This window comes from Notechis scutatus, chromosome 3 (genome assembly GCF_049901735.1).
Source record: "Notechis scutatus isolate UNSWTSFEM ecotype Mainland chromosome 3, rNotScu1.2, whole genome shotgun sequence".
Classification (NCBI taxonomy): Eukaryota; Metazoa; Chordata; class Lepidosauria; order Squamata; family Elapidae; genus Notechis; species Notechis scutatus.
In genome coordinates, this window is record NC_142011.1 from 116,791,712 (window position 1) to 116,819,647 (window position 27,936).

Here is a 27,936-nt window from a genome sequence, read left to right on the forward strand (position 1 = left end):
GCAAAGTTCCTGCACGCAGCCTCAAGTTCAGGACTTTTGCCTTCCTCAGAATTTTAATCAAATGAATATATTGAAACTGATTATTCCATATAATTTTTAAATACTTATACCCTGACAAAAACCAGATATTATAGTTATCATTTAAAAATCACCAGAAAGATCCATCTTAAATCAAATAATTTATTAAGTAATTACATGTAAACACTTTATATCGACTAGCAAATACATTGCTTGAGTATTCCCCTTCCCACAAAGGAAAATATTCTGTTTAAAAACAGATTAACTAATGGTATACATTCACTGTACAGTGAATGTATGTACAATTGACACTTTGATTTTCCTCTTTCTTATTCATTTAAAGTGCAAAAAGATATACATTTGATCAGCATTGCAAGACAGTGTCAATAGTAACTTTGGTCTATCAAGTGAAAAACTAAACAAAATTCCAATCTTTACCCTACTATTTTTTAGGAAAAAAGTAGAGAAAACAGACCTTGCAAGACAATCTTAAAAAAATAAATAAATTCCTTTTCACATTTCACTGAAAATATTTTTAACAAGAGAATACTATTCTGAACAATGAAACAAGCATGTTTACAATTTATAATTAGTAGTTACACATAACCATTGGCACAAGTACATATATCACAGAATGTCTGAACATTTCCCATTAGGGCAAAATACAACAGTTATGAGATGATATCCAGGCTTTTCTGCAACTGAAAAGTAGTAATTATTTACATAAAAATGCTTAGTTCAACATTCCAGTGTTCTAATGTGTGCACTCATACAGTATATGGTTATTTAATAATTTCAGAAGTTACAGAAAAATATATCCAATGGAGCTTGGCACATCTAATAAATATTAACTAGCAAAAATATGCAGACAAGAGAAATATTGTTTTGATCTTTACAGAAAATTGAAATGTGCAAAACATTCTAAATCCAGAAAGGAAAGGTATTTAGGATTACTTTGCCCCGTCAGATCTTTCCATTCAAATACAATGATGTGCACCATTGTGAGAAAAAGGAAATCCTTCTATTTTAAAAGTGGTTATAAATTTTAACAGTACCCCTACATTCAGATAACAAAAAGTCATCCAGCAGTCAATATTTCTCAAGAGACAATAACATTCTGAACTTCCTGGATTATTTGTGCAGGTACCTCATCTTGAGAAGAAAAGATTCTCAGAACAAGCACTGATTTCCAGAGTAGTTCCCATTATTCTTCTTACCTAGAAAACAGTTTGGAAATGTTTAAACTGTGCACAAGGTGCTAAAGCCTTGGGACAAATCCTACATTTGAACCAAGTTCATTCTAAGTTAAGAATTCAAGAGGACAGAAAATTGAGAAGATCTCAGGCCCAAAGAATTTTAAAACTAATTCAAACTATTGTTCAGTTTTTATTCTGTCAAATTTTAAAGTGTCTTTCAGTTTTTACTATCTTTCTGGTGGCATCTATTCAAAAATATTTACAAACTCTACCATTTCACTGGCCAGATTTGCACATAAAGCAGTAAAAACCTTCATATGGCAAAATAAACCATATTAACTATTAGCAGTTTTTGGGTACATGTGGTATAATCACGTTTTGCTTCTTCCTTCTGATTGTGAGGATAAGAAAAAAAATAGGAAAATGAATTTATTAATAGATTCTCATGACTATGATTAAATATTTCTAACAACTAAGGATTAGAAGCCATCTTTAAGGGGCTAAGTTGATTTATGAATACTGACTCATTTGAAGACTTAAGTTTCTGCTTTACCTGCAATGAAAAAAATGTACACTTGGTAAATCCTGGCTTGTTTTAACACTTGAAAGTAACAAGAGCAAATTAGCTAGAAAAGGCCTTGTTTAGGCTATCAAATCAGTATTTGAAATTTTAGTCTGACATTGTGATCATTGTGTTATACACAATTTCAAATTACCGTATTAACAGGCACTCAGTAAAGATATTTAACAATATTGGGCTTAGAATTCCAGCTGTATGAATGTATCTCTATATCTCTATAGGGATATTTAGTATTGTGGGAAGTTTGCACACAGAATTATCTGTATCACCTGAATACTGACAGAAATATAGTATGGAAAAGTCAAGCACCTTTGAATAAAATTGAATTGGCATCTGTGCAACAATTTGATTAAATATTGACAATATTACAAAATTAGAATATTGACACTAAAAAAACCACGGCTGATATACCTAATTAATTAAGTCTTTTTTCAATTTGAAATCATGAAAGGAATTATCTATATAGGTAAGGCTCATAATATAGTATTTTTGGAACTTTTCGAATTATATAGGTACTGAAGATGAGACAAATTTGACTTTTAAATAACGTACTTCAGATAAAATATATACATTTGAATTCCAGAGTAGAAAGAGGAGTTCTCTTCAAGTCTTCTGAATGATTTGAAGATGGACCAGTGTCAATTGCTCAGATTAAAGTTGTGGCCAATAATATTGCACAATCATAATCACAAAAAGACAGCTGCAAAAGGGGAGGAAAATTAGTTTTCAATTGGGACAAGAAACTGAAAATTCAAGAATGAGAGGGATTTTGTTTAAAAGGAAGAATTGTTGATATAACCAAACATGATAAATGCTACACAACTCTATAGGCCACCCCAATATTCACACAGCATGACAGCCTACATAGTCCCACCCATTTAGTGTAATGCTTGAAATCATAAAAAGCATTATGCAGAGGAACACAGAATCCTAAACCCAATCACCAATATATGAGATTTCCAATACTTCCATGGGACTGCAGGCATTCAGATATCAGAAGCAGATGACAAGAAGCACATGAGGGTGCTGTTGAAGTTATCAGTGCTCCACTGATACTACTTGATTTGTAAATTAAAAAGTATAGCTTGATATTGATACATGTTCTTTAAAAGCAAGAGTTAATGGAAAGAAGGGTGCTCGCAGGTAATTTCAGTTAAGTATACTATAATTATGGATCACCAACATTTCAAAAACTATTGCAACATATTCAATTTATTGAATTCAATAAATTCAATGTCATTCCGTATTGGCTACTGTCACAGTAGAATTCGCAACAATTTTATTGAAGTCCAATCCTACTTTTATTTAAATGATTCTGTAGAAATATATTTCAAAAAATCACTTAAAGCACAATCCTATTTTAAACTCAGTGCTTCATTACTACATGTTAACACTTTTTGGAATTATATAATGTTTAACTATAAATAGTCAATGCCCATCTAAGAATTTTGCTAAATGGATGACTAATTCACTCTGCAATTTTATATATTAAAATAATAAACATTTAAATTGAATGTTCTTCTGGACTTCAATATAATTATTAGCTATATATAAAATTTTCTAAGATGAAAAGAATGCCCAAAACTCCAGTCTGCACGCATAACAAAGTTCAATTTTTTAAAAAAAAATGGTGGCAAGCAGGAAAACAAAAAGAATACTCCATACCTTCCATAACCTGAAAAACAACAGAGTTTGTAAATAAGTGGGGAAGGACAGAAACAGGAAATGAAGACTGACCTTATAAACAAAGATATGTTTAGGGCTTCTGGTTTCAGGAATAAACCGATATTTACTGGTAAAAGTCTGCCAAAAAACAAAAATAGAAACACAAGATTACTGGTAAATATTGGTTTATATGGAAAACTTGTCAGTGTATTCTCAGTTTCTATAGACTATTGCATTTTAACTATTCTGTGTATCATTTTTTAAAACTGAGAGAGAATGTGTGTGTGAGTCAGACAGAATATGGTGCATATGGAATCTCAACAAAGTATAGTGCCTGGGTCTCTTTTACTGTCCCAAACCAGAAGCCTCGTGCTACTGAAAAGCAAGCAAGCAAACTTTATTCAATAGTATAAGCACTTTCCTTTTACAAATATTTTCACAAGGCCTGCTTATGCTGAGCAACATTTAAAACAAGCTTTTCTTTCTATACTAAATTCAAAGATCATATTAGAATTATGAAAATACATTTCATGTGAAAAACAGTCCATATATTAGAGCTTATACGAAGAATGATTTTCTGTTAATGTACAAAGGAAGTCATGCTAGTTCATTTTAAAAAACCATGGCAGACCAAAACTTTTATTTAAGACATTAGGTTTCCTATCACACATCATTTTGTACATATTTGATTAGTCTTAATAAGAGTATTGCATGGCAGTGTATTCAGGGAAATTTATGAAGAAAGATTTTTTAAGAAACATATTCTTATTTATTTTGATATACTGTTCTTTATTTTCAGATTAGATAGCTAATCCACAGCGGGATCTCCCACTACTAAATTAGACATGATTTTAATACCTAAGAAAAGTACTTTATATTCAAATATTTAAAATAGATTACTATACTTAACACATCACAATACGTTTTCAAAAAGCAAATAACCAGATCACATTTCTAGATCAGATTAGTTTCTGAAAACCTAAGGGCAATATTCTTAACTGTTATACAGAGTTATGACCTACCATGGAAATGAAACAGCATTTTAAATGTCATTATAAACATTTTAATTATGCCATCATCTTTACTTTATTGGAAATAGAAAACTAAGAATCCAGTTTTCATACCTTATTTCACATTTATATTTATCTTTTAATTAAACATTGCAGATTTGCAAAAAAAAAAACCTACCTTTCTGGCAATTGAAAATAAACTCTTCCTTTCTGTATATTATTTTACCTGCCTTTACGTAGCACTAAGAAGACATGCAACAATCTAACATGATAAATATCTTCTGCACAAATATGTCTATTTCAGAAGGTTGCATGTTGATATGCTCTGGGAGCATAATAAACAATAGGGCTGATAGGACAACCTTGATTCTCAATTAATGTATGTACTTGCAGATAGTGCAAGATTAACTTTCCGACAGATTAGTAGTTATCTAGCTACTGAGAAAAAGTAAAATGTTCTACCTGGACACCGTTGTAAAGAAGCAAAACCTGCTCATTGCCCCATTAATATTAACCTAGACAGATCCTCTATGATGCTATAGTAGCATAATGTGCTTAAAAACATTTTTCTTAACATCTTGTCATACCTGAGTGCAATCAAGATACATGGCCCACTTAGGGAGAATTTTTTATTGTGAATAGCCAGCTTTAGGAGATGCAAGTAGATATCATTCCATTTCCAATAATATACCCCTTTAATTTTTCCTTTGTAGCAAAGTCTAAATGATCACAACTTACAAACCATGAGGCTGTTGCTTCTTCGTGTTTTTTTTTTTTTTTTTTGAGAATATAAATCCAAATATTTAATTGAGACTGGGCAAAGATATTTATCTGTTCTGAAAATTGAATCCTCAGATTAACTTTTAGCATACCTTTAACTTTCTTCTTCAATCTAGGAATTAGTACTCCTGGTAGATCTAGGGACATCAGGAACCGGTAATTATTATTTATTTAGTTATTCTTAAGAAAAAATGTACAGTACAATGCCTTTAGCTATAATCTTATGATAGGACCAATGAGGCCCTTTATTGTGCAATGATGTGAAGGAGACAACAACAGTGTAGTTTATTGGCTACTGACAAGCTGTTGCTTGTGGATTCAGCTATGGTAGAAAAAGGGGGTGACATCTTTCCACAATTGTCCAGGGTATGGAATAAGCCAGAGTTGGATCCAGCTTTGGTAAATAATGGAAAAAAATAGGAAGGAGACAAGATTGGAATTATTCATCCTTCTTTAAAGCCCATCTTCAAATTCAATTGTTATAATTATATATACTTATCTTCTATTCAATAACCTATTTGTCAAAATAATGAAAAACAAGATATCATATTCAAAAAACATTCCCAAAAGGTGCAAATAAAAAAAATACAGACAAAAATGGGCTGATCTCTAATGGATTTGCTTACAAATTAGATAAGCTTACAAATGTAAAGCTTGGGGGTTTTGCCATAAAAGTATTTCTGCATCTCTTACAAGGTAAAATAAAACCATTGAAAACATTTGTAAAACAGATATTCATTCAGAAAAGAAAATTAGACAATATTATTGTACCCAAATGATACTGCAGCACATATTTTAAATATTGAATTCAAGATAATGTGTTGCTCCTGTTAGCATTTCAATTGTGCATGGCTTTGCAATCAATACATAGCATATGATTTCTGAAAAGCACTTTCAAATATTGCAAAATATAGATTATATCTATGAATGGCACAGGAGTACAACCTGCAAGCTTGTACCATGAGAACTTGCACTATGCTCCTGGCATAGCACATATACTAATTCCTCTTGCTTTTCACTTTTTTTGGGTTCTTCCATCTTCTGCATCACCTGAAAAAAACCTTGAAGGAGGTTTGGAATATACCCATTCAACCAAGAAATAAATATATTAAATGTGTGATTTCTTCATATAATCTTCCGTTTCTTGAAGATCATGAAGCACAAAGTGAAATGTGAAAATGAGAAACACTGGATCAGAACAGAAACAGATTAAAAGTTTAAACATTTTATATAGTTATTTGGGGGAAAGAGAAATGGATCAGAACAGGAAACATGCGGTAAGATTTTCAAAATCTGTTTCAAATACTGTATGCCATTTTTTTCCAATGAAGTCATCTCAGTTTTCATTTGCCAACTTAATAGCTTTGCTAAATGCAGTTAGTAAATGGTAACCTATGACTTTCCTTAAAAATGTGACATCCTTCATTCATTTTTGCAGTATTACTCAGATTATGCTTCTCCCATCACCATGCAAAATCATTTTTTTCATATTTAATATAGTTTGTCAGTTCACAACTTTTCTGAAGTTACAGTTAAAAGGCCTCATCAATTCTATTTGTCATGGACACCATACACACATAGACACACAGACAGAGAAAATTAAGCTTTTACTTTTCTGTCTAAGAATTCAAGGACAAAGAAGACAATGAGTATAAAAGAAGGGACATGTAGCTCAAAGCAAGGCGGAGAATAAGCCTGTGTAAATTTACATATTTATTTAGTTAGTTAGTTATCCAATACACCTTCCTACTTCTATTTTCTTTACAACCCTGTGAGATAACTTGGGCTGAGAGAGAACGACTGGCCCAAGTTCACCCAGCTGACTTACATATAGAGGAGGAATAGCAAAAAAGCGGAATTATTTCGAGTAACTGTAGGGAAAAAACCAAACATGACAGCAGGCTACAGTCACCATTCAGAAATAGCTATTCCCTGAAATAGCTGGAAAGCTTTCATTTGTTCTCAGATTATGGATAGCAAGAAAAAGGTGAGGAAGAATATGTTAACATTATCACCTCCCATGTTTTAAATTTTGTGTGCTGCCTTGGCTGAAATTTGCTTATTTAATTTTTAAAAACCTTTCTATTTCAAGTCATCAGTTCAGAAATATGTGTGCCAGTTATAGAAATAGTCTTCTGTTTCCCGAAGACAAGCTAATAAACATGAATAATTTTACTAATGCAAATTACCCGTTAGAGATATTGATAAGGATAGAGACAGACAACCTATAGAATTCTGATGTTGATAAATTATTGTATAGCCAAAGGATCTGGAAACAATAGTGTAGCTATATCTGGAATATCTGATGTATTTTATATATCATACACACATATATATAATACAAAATTATAATATATAATATCTATTAAGTAATTGAATTAGATCTGGTTCATTCGACAACTATGTGCTTGCTTTAATCGAAAAGTTAAAACATCCCATTGTGGCTGAAAGCTAACCTGAAAACAATTTATTATTACTTTGAAACTATACTTAGTTTCTAAAAATGAAGCCTACACTTACCCTTGAAAAGTGATTAAAATTTATTATCAGACACTTATTAAATATGAGTTAAGTAGAATCATTTTTATAGTGCTGTAAATCATTAATTTCTGCAACTAACCTCAGTTTAAGTCAAAGCCATTGTCCTAAGTTTATACAATGCTGTATGTGAAAACAAATTTCGTATTTATTAACAGAATAACAGAGTTGGAAGGGACCTTGGAGGTCTGCAATAGAGGTTAATCTCTATTGCAACACAATTGCCTTATGCAAATACAATAAGGGGCATGAAGGTCAGGGAGCATATTGTTTCTCAGTTGTTGCGGCATTATAGAATAGCTTTATTTTGGATTTAAGACTCATTTTTAATGTTCTATAAACTACAATATTTAGACGGCGGTCTTCTTTAAATTGTAGGGTGATTATTTGTCATCATTTTTAAATTTCAGTTTAACAGCGCAGTTATATTTTGCCTCATATTTTGGTTGTTTTTATTGTTCCACATTGTTTACAGGTGTGGTCTTAGACCATAAATAAACAATAATATTTACAATTGTCATTCTAATGGCAATAACAATAGCACAGACATATATACCTCTTCATCGTGCTTTATAGTACTTTCTAAGCATTTTACAAAGTCAGGTCCTCATTTTACCCATCTCAGAAAGATGGTGAGAATCAAACTCCTGGCAGTCAACAAAATTAGCCTGCAATACTGCATTCTAGTCACTGTGCCCTCAAGGCTCTAATGATGCTTACTATGGATATCTGATGATATGTTTTTATTGGATTTCTGTATCCAGCAGCATACACATTGAAATAAATAATATTGTTTCCAGGAATAAAAAATATATGGTTACTTCAGCAACTCTATGATAAATGGTGATGACTCTATCATTGTATCTATTTTATACACCTGAGCATAAACATCAGCATTAGCACTGTCTCAAAAAGTTTTCTTCAATATGAAATTCTGACATGAAAAAGAAATTGACAAATGTTCTTAGCCCAACCTGTTCCTGTTACTTTTTTCTTTTTAATTCTAAAAATAATGAGGCTATCACATAGTCACTTGAGGCAACTAAGTGAAGCAACAGTACCACAAGTTCCATCTGAGGCCCAGTACTCTTCAATATATTCATAAACGACTTAGATGAAGAAATAGAAAGGGAACTTACCAAATTTGAGGATGACACTAAGTGGCAGGAATACCTACACCCTAGATGATATGCTCAAGATCCAGATGGATCTTGACAGACTTAAACACTGGGCCCTATCCGGTGGTGGGATTCAACAGGTTCGTACCTATTTGCGAGAACTGGTTATTAACTTTCTAAGCAGTCGGAGAACCGGTTGTTGGAAGAAATCTCTTGTTTTTATCCACTTCACAGGAAGGCAGAAAGGAAACATTCTGGTATTGTTTCTAGCCTAATCTTTATTGCCCTGCTTACAGAAACTGTGTCAACTAGAAAATACTTCTTTGGTTTTTTAGTTGTCAGCAGAAAGGGAGTGGGGAAAGCAGTGAATTCATGAAATGCTTCAGATAAATCACTTTGGCAACCAAAGCTTCTGGCGGCAAAATTATTACTGGAGAGCATGATTTATGACTCTTGGCTATGGATGTGTCTCATTGGAGAATATACATCCAGAGGGTGAGGGGAAGACCAGGGTCAAGGGTGAAATGAATGATGTGTCAGAGTTGGCTGCAACTGGGAAACGCCGACATGTCAACTCCTAATAAATAAACCTTTTTTGCTCTGAGAGATGTGGCTAGAAACTTATGATATGAATGGGGGTACATGTCAGAGTTTTGACAGCCAGCCGACTCTCACACTAAATCAATGACCAGGGTCCTGGGTCCCGGCCTCTCCGATCACTCCCTGACATCTGGGGTGTGTGGAGAGAAACTCAGGTAGCTATGGCAGAGATCAGGAGATCAGGAGGAGAAACAGACTTGGCCTCCAGCCAGAAGCAAATAGAAGCTGATGGCATAATTAAGGCTGGAGAACAGCCCAATTTGAATTCCGAAGCGAAGAGATCAGCTTCCGGGAGAAGAAAAAAACCCAGATAGGTACTAGTGGGAAAAGAAAGTTTCTAAAGCCTCTGAGGCTAAATTTCCCCATCCCCAGACCCAAAAAAGGAGAAGGCCATTGAGTGAACTGGGAAGAGTGGATTGGATGTGGGACTGGACACAGGCCAGGGCCCCAAAGTCCCTGATGGAATCCCAGGGGAGACCCATGGAGCAACTGGGGGAAGAATTTGACTAGGATGACGGCCCATTATGCTGCCCCAATCAGAGGGGAGTTTTTACAGAACCCTTTGAAGTGAGGAGAAGCAGGCGAGGCCACAGCCCTCTTTCATCACCCACCAGAAGGAAAAGGAGTCCAAAGCTACAGCCAGTGCCTCCTCCACGCAACAGACAGCCCCCTCCCCCGGTATGAACTAGAGCCAGGGAAGAAGGCCAGTCACCTCAAGTGCAAGCTTACAGAGGGCGACAGGAGGATGGAGGAGCAGTGCTCAACAAACTGCTCTGACGGGGACCCAGACCCGCTAGCTCTATTCCTTGACTCAATTGTTCCCAGTTCTATGTGGGGGCCCTTGTCGTTCCTCCTTTGGATCCTCTGCACACTATTATGGGCCTTAAACTAGAATCGGTCAGCCACCTAGTGACAAAGGAAATATATGACAACCAGGCGGCAATTGTTTCAGGTCTTGGCTTGATTCTCGTTGGCTTTAACCTGCACCTTTAACCTGATCCACCTAGAATGCTATGGACACCTCCACCCCTCCCCTAGGGCCATGGTGAATGCCATTTCCGAGGGATTGGAGGGAGAAGCAAGAGGATGGCTAGCAACCCTCCACAAGAGAAGGGCCTCCCAACTGCAGGACGTTGATGACTTCGTACGACTGCTAGAGGCCAGATTTGAGGAGGCAGAGGAGGACCTGTATGTGGAAGATGAGCTCAGCAACCTAAAGCAGGGAGGCCAACCCATCAAGGAACACATCAGTGAATTCTGGAGGATCAGTGGGAAGCTATCCCTTTGGCCTGAATGGATGCTGGTTCATTTTTTCAGAGCAAGCCTAGATAAGCAAATTATCCAAGTAACCCGCTATAGGAACATCCCACTCTCTGAGTGGTTCTGGGTGGCCATAAAAGTTGATGGGGCATTATGCGCTAATGACATGAGAAAGCTGCCGAAAACCAAAGAGAGATAAGCCAGAACAGAGACCATCCAGGCGACGAGGAGCTACAGCACCACAACTGGTCCCAAACCAGCCCTTCTACAAATCCCAATTAAATGCTACCGAGGCGGGGGGATGGGTCACATGGCAGCAGCATGCACAACCTCCAGACCCCGTAGTCATAGGGGGCCAAACCCATTATGAGGTGCAGTGAATCCTCGATTTGAGGTGGCACAGGAGACAACTCCAATATTTGATCAAGTGCAAGGGCTACCCCTTATCAGAGGCATCTTGGGTAAAGAGTAGGAACATCCAAGCCAATCGCCTTGTGATGAGGCTCCACGCAGAAAAACCAACCAAACCTGGGGGGGTTTGCAACCCTAAGTTCTAGACCTGCAATAAATTTGTTTTCTTTTTGTGTTGTACAGGTCACCTTCAAGAAGTAAGGGGAGCTGAATGTCAACTAAAAATACTTATTTGGTCTTTTTAGTTGTCAGCAGAAAGGGAGTGGGGAAAGCAGTGCATTCCTGAAATGCTTCTGATAATCACTTTGGCAACCAAAGCTTCTGGCATGCAAAATTATTACTGGAGACCATGATTGATGATTCTTGGCTATGGATATGTCTCATTGGAGAATATACATCCGGGGGTGGGGAGAAGACCAGGGTCAAGGGTGAAATGAATGATGTGTCAGAGTTGGCTGCAACTGGGAAACGCCAACATGTCAACTCCTAATAAATCAATCTTTTTTACTCTGAGAGATGTGGCTAGGGACTTATGATTTGAATGGGGGTGCATGTCGGAGTCCTGACAAACTGCCTCTCAGTTAACCCTTATAACAGCTAAAGGTTCTTGGCAGTATGTCCAGACTTACTATCATACACATCCATTATTTCTTCCGATGAAGGACTTAATGAATTCTATTTTACAAAAAGACAGACCAATCTCCTTATGCTGTGTCACCTGTAAAGTCATGGAATCAATTATTAACGAATCCATTATCTTCCACTTAGAGACAAACAACCTACTCTCTAATAAACAATTTGGTTTCAGAAAAAAACTATCCTGTAATCTGCAATTCTTACACTACAAAAACATATGGACTACACAACTCGATCAGGGCAAAACAATAGACGCAATCTACATAGACTTCTGTAAAGCCTTTGATTCAGTGGTACACAACAAACTACTCCTAAAACTAAAATCTTATGGTATCTCTGGACACCTACATAACTGGATAGAAGCATTCCTGTCAAACAGACAACAAATGGTCAAAATTGGGAGTGTCCTATCAAATTCTGTACCTGTCAATAGTGGTGTCCCCCAAGGTAGTGTTCTAGGACCAACTCTCTTCATACTCTACACAAATGACCTGTGATCACATTAAGAGCAACTGCGTTCTCTTCGCTGCTGATGTAAAGCTGTTCAATACTACAGACAATACCGCTACCCTTCGAAAAGATCTTGACTATGTATCAGAATGGTCAAACAAATGGCAACTTCAACTCTCAACAAATAAATGCTGTGTCTTATCTATTGGCAAAAAAAATATATATCAGAACATAAAATACAAGCTGAATAGTCAAGACCTTGTTGATGATCCAAGCTCTGTAAAGGACCTTGGAATACTCATCTCTAATGATGTAAGTGCTAGAGCCCACTGTAACGACATAGCCAAAAAGGCATTAAGAGTTGTTAACCTGAAAATCCTACGTAGCTTTTTCTCTGGTAATATCACACTACTAACTAGAGCATACAAAACATTTGCTAGACCAATACTCGAATACAGCTCATCAGTCTGGAACCCACATTACGTATCTGATATTAGCACAGTTGAGAAAGTCCAGAAATATTTCACAAGAAGAGTTCTCCACTCCTCTACTCATTGTAGAATAACTTATGCCACCAGACTTGAAATTCTAGACCCAGAAAATTAGATTTGTCATTAATGGGAAAAATCTCAGTAATTAAAATGAATATATTAGCTAGAATGTTATTTCTATTTCAGGCTATACCAATATTGATTACAGATTCCACTTTTAAACAGTAACAGAAAGATATATCTACATTAATTTGGAAAAATAAAAAAAACAAGAATCAAATATAAGCTGCTACAAGATTCTAAAAATAGAGGTGGTCTGGGTTTGCCAGATTTTAGATTATATTATGATGCTTGTTGTCTGGCATGATTAGACTGGATAATTTAAAAAAATTCAAGGATGTTAGACCTGGAAGGTTTTGATTTGAGATTTGGGTGCCATGCCTATCTATGATATGACAAAATAAAAGTGAACCTTGGCTTTAAGATTCATGATATTAGGCAATTGATTGCACATGTATGGTGGAAGTATAAAAGAAGATTAGTTAATGAAGTGTCACTTTGATTATCACCTCATGAAGCACTATATAGAACAATTATTTTGGAATGTAAACAGATCACATATTGAGACTTATTGATATTTGAAAAAGAGGGATTTAAAATAAAAACAAGAGAGCAACTAGTAAATGAAGGATTTGCTTGTGATTGGTTTAATTCTAATTAAGGGTGGCAGATATTCTAGTGTTTTCAACAGCAGTCTTCAGTATGCTAATGGAAATAAAAGTGCTTAAAATAGTAAATAATGGCATGTTAATAACTCAAAAGTTATTGTCTTCTAAACAACGTAATATATTTATACAATCAAAAAGGGTCCTCTTCGAGACTTCCGGTTTGTCGGCTTCGCGATACAGCGCGATCCCTGCTGCGCTAGCCGTTTTTGGTGCTCCGATCCGGACGGGTTCGGAGCTAAGGCTGCCCTGCAGGGGCGGCTGAAGATAGGGGGGATCCGGAGAGGGGTTTGGGGGTGTTGCAGACCCCCTCCCTGGCCGGCAGAACCCCCCTTTCCCAAGACGGTGCAGCGGCGGTCCGTAATGGCCGCCACAAAGAAGCCGGCAGCTGGGTAAGAATGCGCAGGAGGAAGAGGAGAAAGTTTTTTTTAAAGTGAAAGTTTTTCTTGGTTGACCCAGGACTCTAAGACATATTTAACATAATTCCTGGAAATTATGGTTTTTTGAGTGATACCTTCCAGAAGAGAAAATAAGCGGCAATTTTGAGGTGCTGAAAGGAAAGTTTACTCTCCTTCCCTACGGAATCAATAAGTGGATACTGAGAAACCTGTCTTTTTCAGGTAAAAACTGGCTTTATGTGATAAGTGGGAAGGGAGAGGACAAAAAATATATTTATATGTTAAGATTTTGTTGGAGGAGATGCCTTAAGGATCTGAAGACTGAAATGTATTGCAATAAGACTTTAAGATACAGATTTGGACTTTCTTTTTTTTGATTGATACTACCCCAGGAAGAGAAAGTGAGAACTTTGTCTTGGCTTGGATTGATTGATGACTTTGGGATTGTTCTATTTTTTTGAAATATCTTGGTTGTTGCAAGAAGAAAGAGGGGAAGAAAAAAAAAGAAAAGAAAAGATTTATAATGGCTTTTTCTGTTGAGGAACTGAGAAAAGAATATGAGCAAACAAAAAAAGATGGCAAAGATGGTGTGAAAGAAGCCTTCCTTTTTTTTAGAAATGGCGCTTGCTACCTATCAACAAACACTACAACAGATGGAGGCAGCAGCAGCAGCAGCAGAAGAAGAAGAAGCCATCTTTAATGAATTTCAAAATTTAACTAAGAAAGAAGGAAGAAAGAAAGGAAGGAAAATGAAGGACTTAAGATTTAAAAAAACACTCAAGAAAGAGAAAAATAAGGTGCAAAATCAATATAATGATAGTAAACAAAAGAAAAAAGGAACACAACAGAGAAGGGAAGCCAGTAAGGCAGAGGCTAGGAGAAGGGGGGTAGAAAGGTCTGGTGGGAGAAGAAAGAAAGGGAAAAGGTGGAGAAAAGCCACAAAGTTTTGAAATTAGATGGGAAAAGAGGAATCTTTTTAGGGACAAAGGGTAAAGTATAATTTCTTTAAAAAAGATTTTGCAAGGTACATAAGATGGTATTGTAGCATTTGTATTAGAAATAGAAAATTAGAATGGTTTAAGAGTTAATAAGAGATTAAAATGTTGAAATGTTTAGTAATGATTGATTTTAAAACTTAATAAAATATTAAAGGGAATGTTTAGAATATTGAGTTTCAATTAAAGAGTTTAATATGACTATGGTATTGATATTATTATAAAATTATTATTGTAGCATTTGTCTTTGGAAAAGGCAATGGGAATGTTATAAGATTCAATATTTAGATCTATTATTTAACTATGTATTTAATCATTTTGGATTTATTATTTTTCTTTTATTTAAAAAAAAATAGTAGATAGAATGTACCAAGCAGAATCAGATTGGGTATTAGGTGTTATTTTAAATGTTAATCTAATTAATTTAGGGGGAAGATAGAAAGGCATCATACTCTGATTAGTGATTTCAGGAGAAATTCTTTTTTTTTCGTTATAAGGAATGAGACAAAGGGATAATAAAGAATGGACAAAAGATACAAATATAATGACTCAAGTTAAGATGGATTAAATAAGATAGAATTAAGAAGAGTGAAATGTGTGGAGAAGCTAATATAGAAGACATAGAATGGTAAATAAAATAGGTAATGACATGTAAGATGAGCATGAATATAATTGAAGTCCATGTAGAGAGAGGTACCTGGGGCCAAGTTACTTTCCTAAAAGATTTTTTATATGTTTGTGTGTTGTGTGTTTATGTTTTTGGGAGAATTAATAAAACCTTGCAGAAATATAGAATGAGAATAATGATAACCAAGTCAGAAAGAAATAGATGAAATAATAATAGTGAAATTGAATAAGAGTAAAGAGAAGTAAAGAGAAACTGGATAAGATGTATTTGTATGCTCATATGGAAATGGTTTAAAATAGAATTATATTGTATAAAATAAGGTTTTATTTGACTTGTAAAATTTATAATGGAAAAAGGTTCAAGTATGTAATGGTTAATGATGATTTGTTTGTCTTTAAAATTAATACAATTTGTTTAAAAAAAAAAGGGTCCTCTTCAAAAAATATCTTAGGATATACTTTCAATGTATAATTTAGCACAGAAAAGCTGATCAAATTCGAGAAGTAAAAATTAAGAAAATAATTATCAATTATAAATTTCAGAATTTTGCTTTGACCTTTTCCCCAACTTGATGAAACTCTGAAAGTTTCTATTTCCTAATATTACTATCATTTTCAAGGTATCATTTCAAATATTACTATCCCGTTTGTCAATCATTCTTTTAAGATGGCCTTGTTTAAGGATATACAGGTAGTCCTCAACTTACAGCAATTAGTTTAGTGACCATTCAAAGTTACAACACTGAAAATAGTGAGTTATGACCGTTTTTCATATTTATGACCATTGCACCATCATATGATTTACATCTGGTTCATATTTATGACGGTTCCGGTGTCCTGGGCTCATGTGACATCTTTTGCAACCTTCTGACAAGTAAAGTCAATGAAGCCAGATTCACTTAATAACCATGTTACTAATTTAACAACTGCAAGTAATTCACTTAACAAATGTAACAAGAAAGGTTGTAAAATGGGACAAAACTCACTTACGAAATTTCTCACTTAGCAGCATAAATTTTGGACTCAGTTGTGATCATAAGTCGAGGACTACCTATACAAGGAGTGTATCAATGTCAAAGTACTTTTTTTAAATTCCTAGTTAGACATATTGTATGGAGATCAGACCACAATAGCTTGTTCAAAAAATCATGTCTAAAAATTCTGACTTAATGTAATGTAAATTCAATGAATTACAATATGTCATAAGTAAAATAGTATAACTGCAAATTAATAAACATTTATAAACTTTTGTTCTTATCTACTTCTCAAAAATAGTAACTTCTTTTGCATACCCTTATGAACCTAACTGTGATTTTTATGTACTTAGAAATCTATTTGATGGTTACACTGTAGGTAATAAGTAGTCAAAACAACAATCCATCCCATTATAATAACAGGGAGCGCTGGTTAAGAACACAAACTATTATATATCATTTTCCTATAAAAACATGCAAAAACCTAAGACAAAGGTATTAATGCTATACAGATATACCACAGTTGTTGAGAAGTCATAGGGAACTACCATTGGCACCTGTGAAGGAGGTTAAAAAATCAAGATGATGCTATGACAGTACTATATAAAAGAGCTGGGGCTTTGATCATGCTGCCATGACTTTTTGATATATCACCATGGATAGTACTGAGATGTGTCCTGTCTTCCCTTTACTGTAGCAGATAAATCTATAGGAATGAAGGAATGACAAACAATATAAACTGGCAACCGCATTAAAGTACAGTGCACCAGTCTTTGGTCGCTAAAAAAGAGTGGCCACAAAACAGAGTGAGAGAAAAAAGTGTCAAATATTTAACATTAGAAAATTATTCAAATTCAAATTAGATATTTTGAAAGAAATTTGACTATTTGTGAGATAGGCCTTTAAGTGATAAGAAACCACCTTTGTTATTCTGCATATGTTTATAGAACCCTACACCTTATTATTGAATGTGTCAAACAGTATCAATTTTAAGGATAAATGGATGTGTTGTAGTTTTATTGTAAAAACAAGAGAGGGAAGATGATAAAAATGTATGTCACATAACAAAATAATATTGTTCTAGGAACCACAAAAATGGAACGGGACATGTGATTTAATAAAAGTTTTGATCACATAATTCCTAATGTTCAAATACCTGTGAGGCTTTTTATCATCTTCATTCATTTCTACTAAATATTGCATATATAATCTGATTTTATATAATTGTTGTTTTATGTCTACCAAGTAAAACCACTGAGCCAGAATTTCCTTTCCTATGCAACAAGGATTTACCTTGACTGGCAAATGAAAACTAACGAAGGACCAGCTCCTGGGGAAAATAAAGAATACTGTGAAGCAAAGTATTCTACATTTGACAGCCAATACAGTATCTTTAACTTAAAAAGTTAATTTCACAGAACAACCAAGCTTTATTTGATAAAAATATATAGACATTTACAAGGTTCTTTTTGACAGGCAGTAGACAATTTGGTTTTTATTGGGCAAAAATTCTATAACTGCTAGTTAAAATGGCCAGTGATCAGTAGCTGCGATCAAAAATACCTGAGAATATTAAACTGATTAATCCTTCTATGGGATTAATGGGATTTGCAAAATGAACAAGACTTTAAAATACAAGCAGTATGATTTTTAGTGGAGCATGCAACTAAAATAATCTCAGAGGATTCACTTGTTGCAGAATGGGAATAACATGCATTCGTTTTCCAAACATTCAATAAGACCTAAATATATCTAACATAAACTGCAGATTCAATATATGAGTTACGGTCAATGGTAAAACTACTAGAGTAGTCAAATGACTGTATAAAAAATGACCAATCAAATGGAAACTAGCAGTGTGAGATAGAAATCTTCTGCCAACGTCAGGGTTATGATGCACTATTACAAAAGTCATGATCCACTGTATTTTTATTTAGAAGACCAGAAAAAGGATTGAGAAGGACAACACAGCTATACCTAGAACTCAGTCCCACTACCTCATTTTTAAGGCCATATAAAAAATAAAATATACTCAGTAAATTCATGATTTTTATCAGAATAAAGTAGAATTTTATAGATCTCTACAGTGATCTTCAGTTTTTAGGAAACAGGTTATTCTGAACCACACAAGGTAAAACCAGAGGTGGTATTCAGCAGGTTCTGACCAGTTCTGGAGAACTGGTAGCAGAAATTTTGAGTAGTTCGGAGAACCGGCAAATCCCACCTCTGACTGGAGATTTTACAGTATCCTTCCCCTGCCATGCCCACCAAGCCATGCCCACAGAATTGGCAGTAAAAAAAATAATAATCCCACCACTGGGTAAAATATACACTTTCTAGAACAAAAGTGCTAGAAGGGTACTTTTTCTAAGTTTTAAAAGCTTAGAATTTAATTTTTTAAATCCCTTAAGAGGTTTCATGCTATCACCTGCATTCTTTCTTCCTTGGGGAAAAAAATAGGTGTCAATTTTGTTTTGCCTTTTCACTATTTAAAGAGTACTGTAGATAGATAGAGGTAACATTATTTTAATTTTATCTGCAAGACTATGTACAACTAGGGCGAGTTTCATTCAATTTCTCAAAATATATGCAGAGGATTAGGCTTATTTGAAACTTAAAGCACATGAACAGATACGACAGGAAAATTCCCAGTCTTTACAGATTTTGAGATAATTCTCTGGCTTTTTTTAAAATAGGAAAAGTTGTTTTAGAGGCAAAAATATGCTGTTTGCAGCACTTTTAAAGAATCTTGTAATTTGGAAATATGTGGATCCAAGTACATAATTCTACAATGTGATCTTTTTGATTTTTGCTTATTGTATTGGAGTTCAATCCTTATGTTATGCATCATGATTAAACAATCTGCACTTTTAACAAGTTGTGTGGACTCAGATTATGCATAACCATTAAGAGCAAAAGTCTCACTGCTCAAACAGGAGCTTTCTATGCTGCACAGTATGCTTTTTTTCAAACTGGATTAAGTTTCATAAATAAACTTAATTTGACACTTAATTCAGGGGTTGGCACTGAAAGGAAGGAAATCTAACTGAACATATTTTTTTTTATTCCCAGCAGAATTCTTTGAGACATAAGAGTGCATGAACTAAAAAAAAAAAAAAAAGATTATGCTAGCATTTAAGTGCATCAGTGACAGAATTTCCATGCTCAGCTTTCAAAAATTTAAACAATTCAGACTGTAGTCTAAGTCTTATATCACGTTAAACAATTATATATTTGATAACAATATATTGGACACACATTTGTAAACAAAGACATTGAGAACAAGGTGGAAGATCTGGTAGATTAACAGTCTCTCACCTGAAACAACTCAAACACTATTATTTCAATGATTAAGAATGTCCATAGTAAGGTATTATGCAAAAATATACTGTTCAATGACTTAATTAATGAAAACATTTTTACTGTTAAATATGCAATACTAAGTAACAGAGGAAGAAATATTTAGTAAATATAGTGCTTCCTAAGATCACACACAATTAGATGTATTTATCTACCCAAGAAATTATAAAAAATTCTATAATGTTTTAATAGTTGAATAATGCAATATAATAGAATATATGAAGCTCCAGATAGAATGGTGGAGTTTTTGGTGCTCTCTGAGGTTGTTTGCTTGTAGATGTGTCATGACCCAACTAGGTAACATGATGTCTGCAAGCAAACAATCAAGTTCAGAGAGCACCAAGAACTCCACAGAACATTGCAGTATTGTGCATATTTACCTAGAATATGCTGAGCAACCTTTTTATGACTTCGGACCACACTTACCATACTTGGAAAGTGAGACTGAAACTGCAAAGGGCAGAGCAAAGCAACTGTATTACACTTGTGGGTAGGGCCAAATATTTTGGAATTTCTTTGTTCATATTCCATGGATATTAATTTTCTCTTAAGCCTACATTAAGGTTTACTGTACTTTTCTTTTTGAAATTTCCATCTCCCAGTATAAAGAAATTATACCGCTAATTAGTTAGAATTAGTCTGTCCACTGTAGCTAGAAGATTTATCTTTATAGAAAGCTTATCTTATACAGGTAGTCTCGGCTTATGATCACAATTGAGCCCAAAATTTATATTGCTAAGCAAGACATTTGTTAAGTGAGTTTTATCCCATTTTATGATATTTCTTCCCACAGTTGTTAAGTGATCACTGCAGTTGTTAAGTTAGTAACCCAATTGTTAAATGAATCTGGGTTTCCCATTGACTTTGTTTTGTCAGAAGGTCAAAAAAGGTGAACACATGACCTTGGGACACTGCAACCATCATAAATATGAGTCAGTTGCCAACTGTCTGAATTTTGATCCCGGAGATGCTGCAACAGTCTTAAGTATAAAAAAATGGTCATAAGCCATTTTTTCAGTGATGTTGTAACCTTGAATGGTCACTAATGAACTCTTGTAAGTCAAGAGCTACCTGTATAGTATACATGTTATCTCTATATATGAAGCTTTCTTTAACTTAGCGGTCTCCAGATGTGTTGCACCTACAACTTCCAAAATTCTGGAAATTCTATAAATCTAATATATATTTGTGACTAGAAGATATCAAATTGGAGGTTATTATAAAGAGTATAAGCATCAGTACTAGAAAGTACAATGCCCAGAAGGAAGATGGGCAGGAGAAGTAGGATTTTACTGTAAATTTATAAAACAAAAAATATCAGAAATCAAACATACCTGAGCTTATATTTTACACTTGAAATGTCAATGTCCCAAAGGTACTTTCCAAAAGGCAAGTGGACTTTCTTGATTTTTTCTCTTGATGTTTCACTTCTCACCCAAGAAGCTTCTTCATTTCTAACTGACTGGTGGGCAATGGAAGGATTTGCAGTCATGTTTGACAGCACTCTGAGGATCTGTTGTTAGTTCTCTGAAAGTTGTTGAAGCTGCTTGAGGGTTTATCTGTATCAGTATTTTCAATGAAAAGTCCAGTTGCCTTTTGGAAAAGCACCTTTGGGATAACCATGACCTGGATGATTAAGAATCTCCATAGACATTTGAAACGTCAATACAATTATTCTAATTCACTGTAACTAACTTTTTGACAATTAACAGTGCATTATGGGATCATCAGTTATTCTTATATAATATTACTACTTCTCCTTTTTTAGTTTACTTCTAGGCAGCTGACCAAGACACCAAATCAAATTATTGATTTCTGAGACATAGTACAGCACTAAAACATAACCATTGCTGATTCCAAGCATATAGGAACTTTTGGTTAAATGAAGTCCTGAACAAGATGAAAAAGCTGGCTTGTCAGGGATGAGGCAGGAACACATGTTGTAATTAAAAATTATTAAAGCCATATTTAGATGACTGAAACACATTCCTATTAGTGAAAGTAAATTGGATATATAAAAATATCTAATTTGTGAAGTTAATGTTTATCCTTAATCTTGCTATCCCACCCAGGCATTCTTTATTTTTTAGAAAAAAATATGGCACTAGAAAGTAAAAAGAAATGAAACCAGTTAAGTACAACTGAAACAGATCCATTAATTTTTATTATAAATGTACTTGATCAATATATATATATGTTTTCTGAGGTTTTCGCTGGTATTTGTATGTGGATCTTTGGTTATTTTGGTTTTTTCCCGCGTAAAATTGGAAGTATCTCACGCGGAGAAAACCCGAAAACCTCTTAATAACAAAGATATATATATATATATATATATATATATATATATATATATATATATGTATATGTATATGTATATGTATATATGTATATATATATATATATATATATATATATATATATATATATATATATATATATATGTGTGTGTGTGTGTGTGTGTGTATCCTATTTATGTCAGTACAAAATAAAAATAATTGAAATAAATAAAATAAAATTGATAAAAATATTTTATTGGAATATAGTTATAAAATATAATTATCCCTTGCAAGAAGATTGTTTCAAAAGTGTTATCTCCCAATTCAAAATTTATTTGTTACCATTGATCAGAATGAAAAGTCATACACTGGTAACCTGTATGTACTTGTTAATGCACAAATCCCATCTAATTAACTGAGTACAATATATACAATAACCTTGATGTGCAATAATTTGCACACCTTTGGCTGTTAAAAGCAGTGTTGCAATGTTTTAAAAGTAAAAAAAATGTTCTTTTGAAATGATGTTTCTGGCCTACTATAGGCACATATAAATTTTCTTCATTGCTGGAAATGATAGATCTTGTCTGCATAAGACAGATCTACAATATTTTGCAAAATACTTATTGGTGGTTCTGTTTCATATGGTAGTATTTTTCAAAGAAAGCTACAAAGAATTAGGTGCAATCCCTGAAATGATACTTTAAAAAGTGACACTGTCAAGTATTTTTATGTTTACATTTTTGTAAGTTTTCCATTATCTGCATTCAAAAGTTGCTTACACTTTTTACTCTTGATAGATTAATAAATGTTGCATTCTCTATTTTTGCACTTCTCTGCTAATTTTTTCTAGCACTCAGAGAATTTCTGCTCTACAGTGAATATTATTTCTTAATTAGTTTAGCTCCCCCTCTGGCTGAAAATGGCATTTTACAGCATACAATAATAAAGAGGCATGAATCAACAGTGTCTAATTTTAACTCATTTATTTAATTTCTCAGACAGAGCAACTTAAAAAAAAACAAGTGGAATTAAAATGAACACAATTGCCATGCTGTGATAGTCTGAAAGGGAGATCATATTTTAAAAGTTACTTGACAGTGCCCCTTTCATTTAAAAATAAAACAAAAACAGACTTATGTTTATATTGCAGTGGATTTCAAGTTTTCTTGCATTTCATACAAAATATCATTATGACTGTGGATCTTTCCTACGACACTGAAAACATACTCAGGAAAAATAAGGCATGTCTTCCAAAAGCTAGATGTGCTTGGCACATTTGAACATACTGTTTTTAAAATACCAAATATGATCAAATATACCATTACTTTTATTCATCCGGCCATTTATTCAATCTGAACAAGATTCTTTCACTATTGCTTATTTTAATTGTGAGTTATTGTACCTTTATCAAGTACTGAGCACCTCAACTGGAAAAACATGAATTCAAATCAAGGTAATTTATGGTTCAAATCAAATAACATCAGATTGAACAGGTCCTAAGGTATCTAGTGTGCCTATGGGAGAAAAATATTCTTAGACTTGGGACACCAAATTCTGCTGGAACTGGACTAAGATATAATAAAAGGAGAATTATACAATTCACATGTCATCTTGTTTCTTCATATAAAGCAGGGATCTCCAACCTTGGCAACTTTATGACTTGTGGACTTCAACTCCCAGAATTCCTCAGCCAGTGCATGCAGTGCATTCTGGGAATTGAAGTTCTCAAGTCATAAAATTGCCAAGATTAGAGATCCCTGATATAAAGGACTGTATTCTCAGATACACAGACACGGAAAAGATTTTTGAACTTTGACTCTCAGGAAAGAACCATAAACAAAACATATATTTGTTGACTAAAATTAGCTTCAACATTGCCTGGAATCAGACAACAGATTTTTACAGGATCAAAAGTGGTAGATAAGAACTAACTGCCTACACTATGTATCTTCATTCTAGTTTTGCCTTTGATAAACATACATTTGTTATGTTATATAAATCTGGTCACAGGCAACAGTGGGGCAAATAAAATGTACATTCACACCCTGAGAAGCAAAGTACTCACTTAAAGTCTCTTTACAGGTCTTACTGTCTATGTCCACTCTAAAACAGAGTTGAGTATTTTGCTGTTACACAAGTTTGATTTAATTCAAGTGGAACAAGACTATCCCTCTCCCCATACAAAAAAGTTATTGCTAAAAACAATACTTCTGCCAATCTCTAGAAATAGACCTTAGACACTGTAGGAAATCGTGGAACTTACAAACAAAATAGCAAAAATTAAAACATTTAAGCTTTTCAACTACCCACAGCATGGAAAATGCAGTCCTTTCTACATCACAGTTCAAATACAGTATAAACCGCCTACAAATGCTCCAATTAAAACAAAGCAAATCTGACACTCAATGTTTTTTACTTGCGGCCGAAAAGTATCACACTGTGCACCATGGAAGCTTACTTTTTCCTTATGGAAAAGTGCATCTTAGAAAACAATTGTAATAAATTCCAGTGATTCTAAAAAAAATTCCTAACCACTATATTATTGCACATTTGGTGCTATATAGACACCATTAGCAAATATATTAAACTAGAAATAAAGGATACAACTGAAACAGACTTGTCTTTAATAACTTATAATACATCTCTAAAGAAGGGGATTATTTTTAACCCAAACATACATTTCTTTTGAACCATCATTGTCTTACCTAGACCCAATCTCTTACAATCAATAAGAACCCAAACACAGTTCTGTTCCTACAGGTAGAATCTCCTACATACAGTAGTTAAATCCACACTGATAAATTTGTTTAGAAAATGAATACACTCAGAAACTCAAGAATCAACAAGATTCTTGTTTTGTCTATTCTTCCTATAGAATTTCAACTATTTTTTTCTATGTTTTAAGGCATCATTTATTGTTTTTCACTTGCAATGATGATAGTCATGCAGCAGTTTAATGATAAAAATATATTAATATTTTACTATACAGCAGCAAGTAGTTAGTCAATTAAAAGCACAAACATTTTAAAGAAAAATCTGTAAAAGTATATTACTACAAATAATTGCAAGTTGGAGAACACTTCCAGAAAGGTTAGTATTCTCACAGACTGTTTTTATACTTTACAGCTTTAATATATATCACACGAAGTACATAATTATAACTGAAGGTTTGCACACTTGGGGGAGGAGTCAATACTACATGAATAAAGTATGTAGCCAGTAATAACTAGCACCACAGCTACATGAAAATTTCTTTACAACACATCAACTTGGCTTTTACTTTTAAAGGAAATTCAAATCCATGGCTCAGTAGGATTACACCATAATTATGTTGAACTGATGTCTACGACAGGCCTACACAAGTTAGTTAGCACTAGCATAAACTGGAGTTTTGATTTGAGACTCTGAACAAATTAAAAGAATAGTGCTAGTGGCCACACAAAAAACCCTTACCACCTGTTGTTGAAAAAAAAAGGCATACTGAAAATTGCTGCATGTTAAAGTACTTTAAGTACACTTCATAAAAATATATATATTATGAACAATACAATTACATCTCATATACACAACAATGACAAGATACCTACTTAGTTGTAAACCAAACAGGTGCAGAAAAATATGGGAGATCATTTCTCTCTCTCTCTTTTTACTATTTGAATAACTTTGGTTCAAACCATAAAAATCACAAGTTAGCAAATTTCATTTAAATGCCTTTTTAATATTTTTCTTAATGTTCACAGAAGTTTCACTGACCATTTTATATGCTTAAGGTCCAGATGCAATGCATATTGTATAAAAGAGAGCACTTATTGTTTACCTTGCATGAATTAAACCTACGTACCTTTTAACTCTACAGACTTCTGCATAACATTTAGACAAAGCTCAGACACACAGCATGCCTAGCCCTCATATATATATACACATCTCTAATCACAGGTATATAGGGTGTCAAATATACTATAATAACCTCCATGAAAGGTTTTGAAATTTGGTAACAAAATGAGAAGAAAAACTAAAAATATTATTTTACGTGTTCTAAAATATCTCTTTTTTGTGCTAAAGTCAAATGTTAGCTCAACATGAAAAGGACATTTTCTCTTTTTTAATATAATTCAGCAATATTTTAATCTTGACCATTTTTGCAAACACTTTTTTTTTAATAATAATAGCTTAAACGTGTACAAAAGTTCTTGGTTAATTAGGGAAATAAACACTCAGTTCTTTATATCTTTTTAATCAAGTAGGAAACACAGTTCATCTTATATAATGTTATTACTTTTTTTGTAATTTTTTGTTTTGTTTGTTTTTAGCAGCTGCTTACTGTTTTATACGATGAGCAAGAGTGGAAGGAACAATCCAGCGATGGGGTGGAGAGAAAGAAGTTGCTTGCTCGGCTGTCAGTTTTGGTGGTGGATAGGTAGATGGTGCTCCCCTTGGAGTTATAACAGGTATATTTAACGGTATGCATTATTTTCGGCTTGTGGATGTTGATTTTCTCTCTCTTTCTCTCCCTTACAGTATAAAGTCTTTCTCTGTGTGTTGTTGTCATTATTACCAGTGTCTCTGTGCAGCAGGGCAGGGAGGAGGCAGCCAAACGGGAAGGAGGGATGTGGAGAGGAGGGAGGAAAGATAGATGGAGATCAATCCTCCTCTGGCTCCTCCGCCTGCAGCAAGGCTCCGGGCGGGCCAGTGGCGATAGCGGTGCTGCTGCTGATTTCGCTCTCTGGCTGCTGCTCTGTTCCGCCGGAGGAGGAGGAGGATGCGGCGGCGGCGGCGGCCCGCTTGTCTCTCTGCTTCTCCTGGATCTTCTTCATCTCGTCCGAGTACTTGCAGAAAGTGTGTCCGAATTTGGCCCACACCTTGTAAGGGACGGTGATGGAGTTGCGGTAGGTGGGCTTGACCTCGCTCACCCGCATGAAAACGCCGTACTTGTTGGAGCCCACGTCGAAAAAGAACCGCTTGTTATCCACCGTCAAGGAGGTGCCCTCGGGCAGCTCGGCCGGCTCCTCCTCCACGCCGTAGTCGTCGATGAGCTTGGCCAAGGCGTCGCGGAACTCGATCAACCCTTGCGCTGGCAAGGCGATGGTCTGGCCCTGTGTAGAGCCGAGGCCTGGGCCGCGGTTGACTGTCTGGCGGATGCGCAGGAATCGCCCGCGCTGGTTCTCCTTCAAATCCATGTAATACTTGCGGTTCTCGCGCACCAGGAATTCGCTTTTCAGGGCCCGCCGGGGCTCGTCCGCGGCCTGCGCCAGCTCCGGCGGTTGGCTGGGCCCCAGCTGCGCGTAGTGCTCGATGAAGTCGCCCAGATAATCGCGGAATTCCACCGCCACTGACATCGAGAGCGTCAGCCGGCTCTTGCTGCCTCCCGCACCCACCTCCGCGATCTTCAGGAAGCGGCCCTTCGCGTTCTGCTTGACGTCCAAGTAGAAGCGCTTGTTCTGGATGTCCACCCGCTTGGAGGCCAGCTCCTGCGTCTCGTGCTGGAGGCCAACCCCGCCGCCGCCGCCGCTACTGCCGGGCCCGCCAGCCGCCAGGGCCCGAGCCCGGCGCCCCGCCACCGCCGCCGCCCTGCTCGCTGCCGCTGTCTCTATCCGCCATGATGCCTTCGGGCTACCCGACGCCCGCCTGCCTGCCTGCGCGCCCCCGGCCGCCGCCGCCGCCGCCTCCTCCTCCGCCGCCGCCGCCCGTCGCCGCTACTGCTCCTGCCGCCGCCGCCGCTCCAACCCCCTCCGCAGCCACCAGCAGCAGCCGGCCGCTCTCGCGAGATCTGTGGAGGAGACAGAAAGAGAGAGAGCGGCTAACATGGCAGAGGGGGAAGCGCGCGA

General features: G+C 35.3%; 2 protein-coding genes across 2 annotated transcripts in view; both read right to left on the bottom strand.

Annotated features, from left to right (window-relative positions):
* The window catches only part of CYSTM1 (cysteine rich transmembrane module containing 1), a 74,551-nt gene extending 48,047 nt beyond the window's left edge, over positions 1–26,504 (bottom strand). The window contains exons 1-2 of the mRNA XM_087961037.1: positions 26,433–26,504; positions 3,532–3,597 (exon numbers count right to left, since the gene is read on the bottom strand). The gene's annotated coding sequence lies outside the window, so the exon portion shown is untranslated. The remainder of the gene's footprint in view (positions 1–3,531; positions 3,598–26,432) is intronic.
* On the bottom strand, positions 167–27,851 carry PURA (purine rich element binding protein A). The gene is given in 4 exon segments (XM_087961035.1): positions 167–1,235; positions 3,532–3,597; positions 26,433–27,636; positions 27,638–27,851. Coding segments are annotated over 2 exon segments (957 nt in total). The 5' UTR covers positions 27,710–27,851; the 3' UTR covers positions 167–1,235; positions 3,532–3,597; positions 26,433–26,751.
* Between the last annotated feature and the right edge of the window lie 85 nt (positions 27,852–27,936).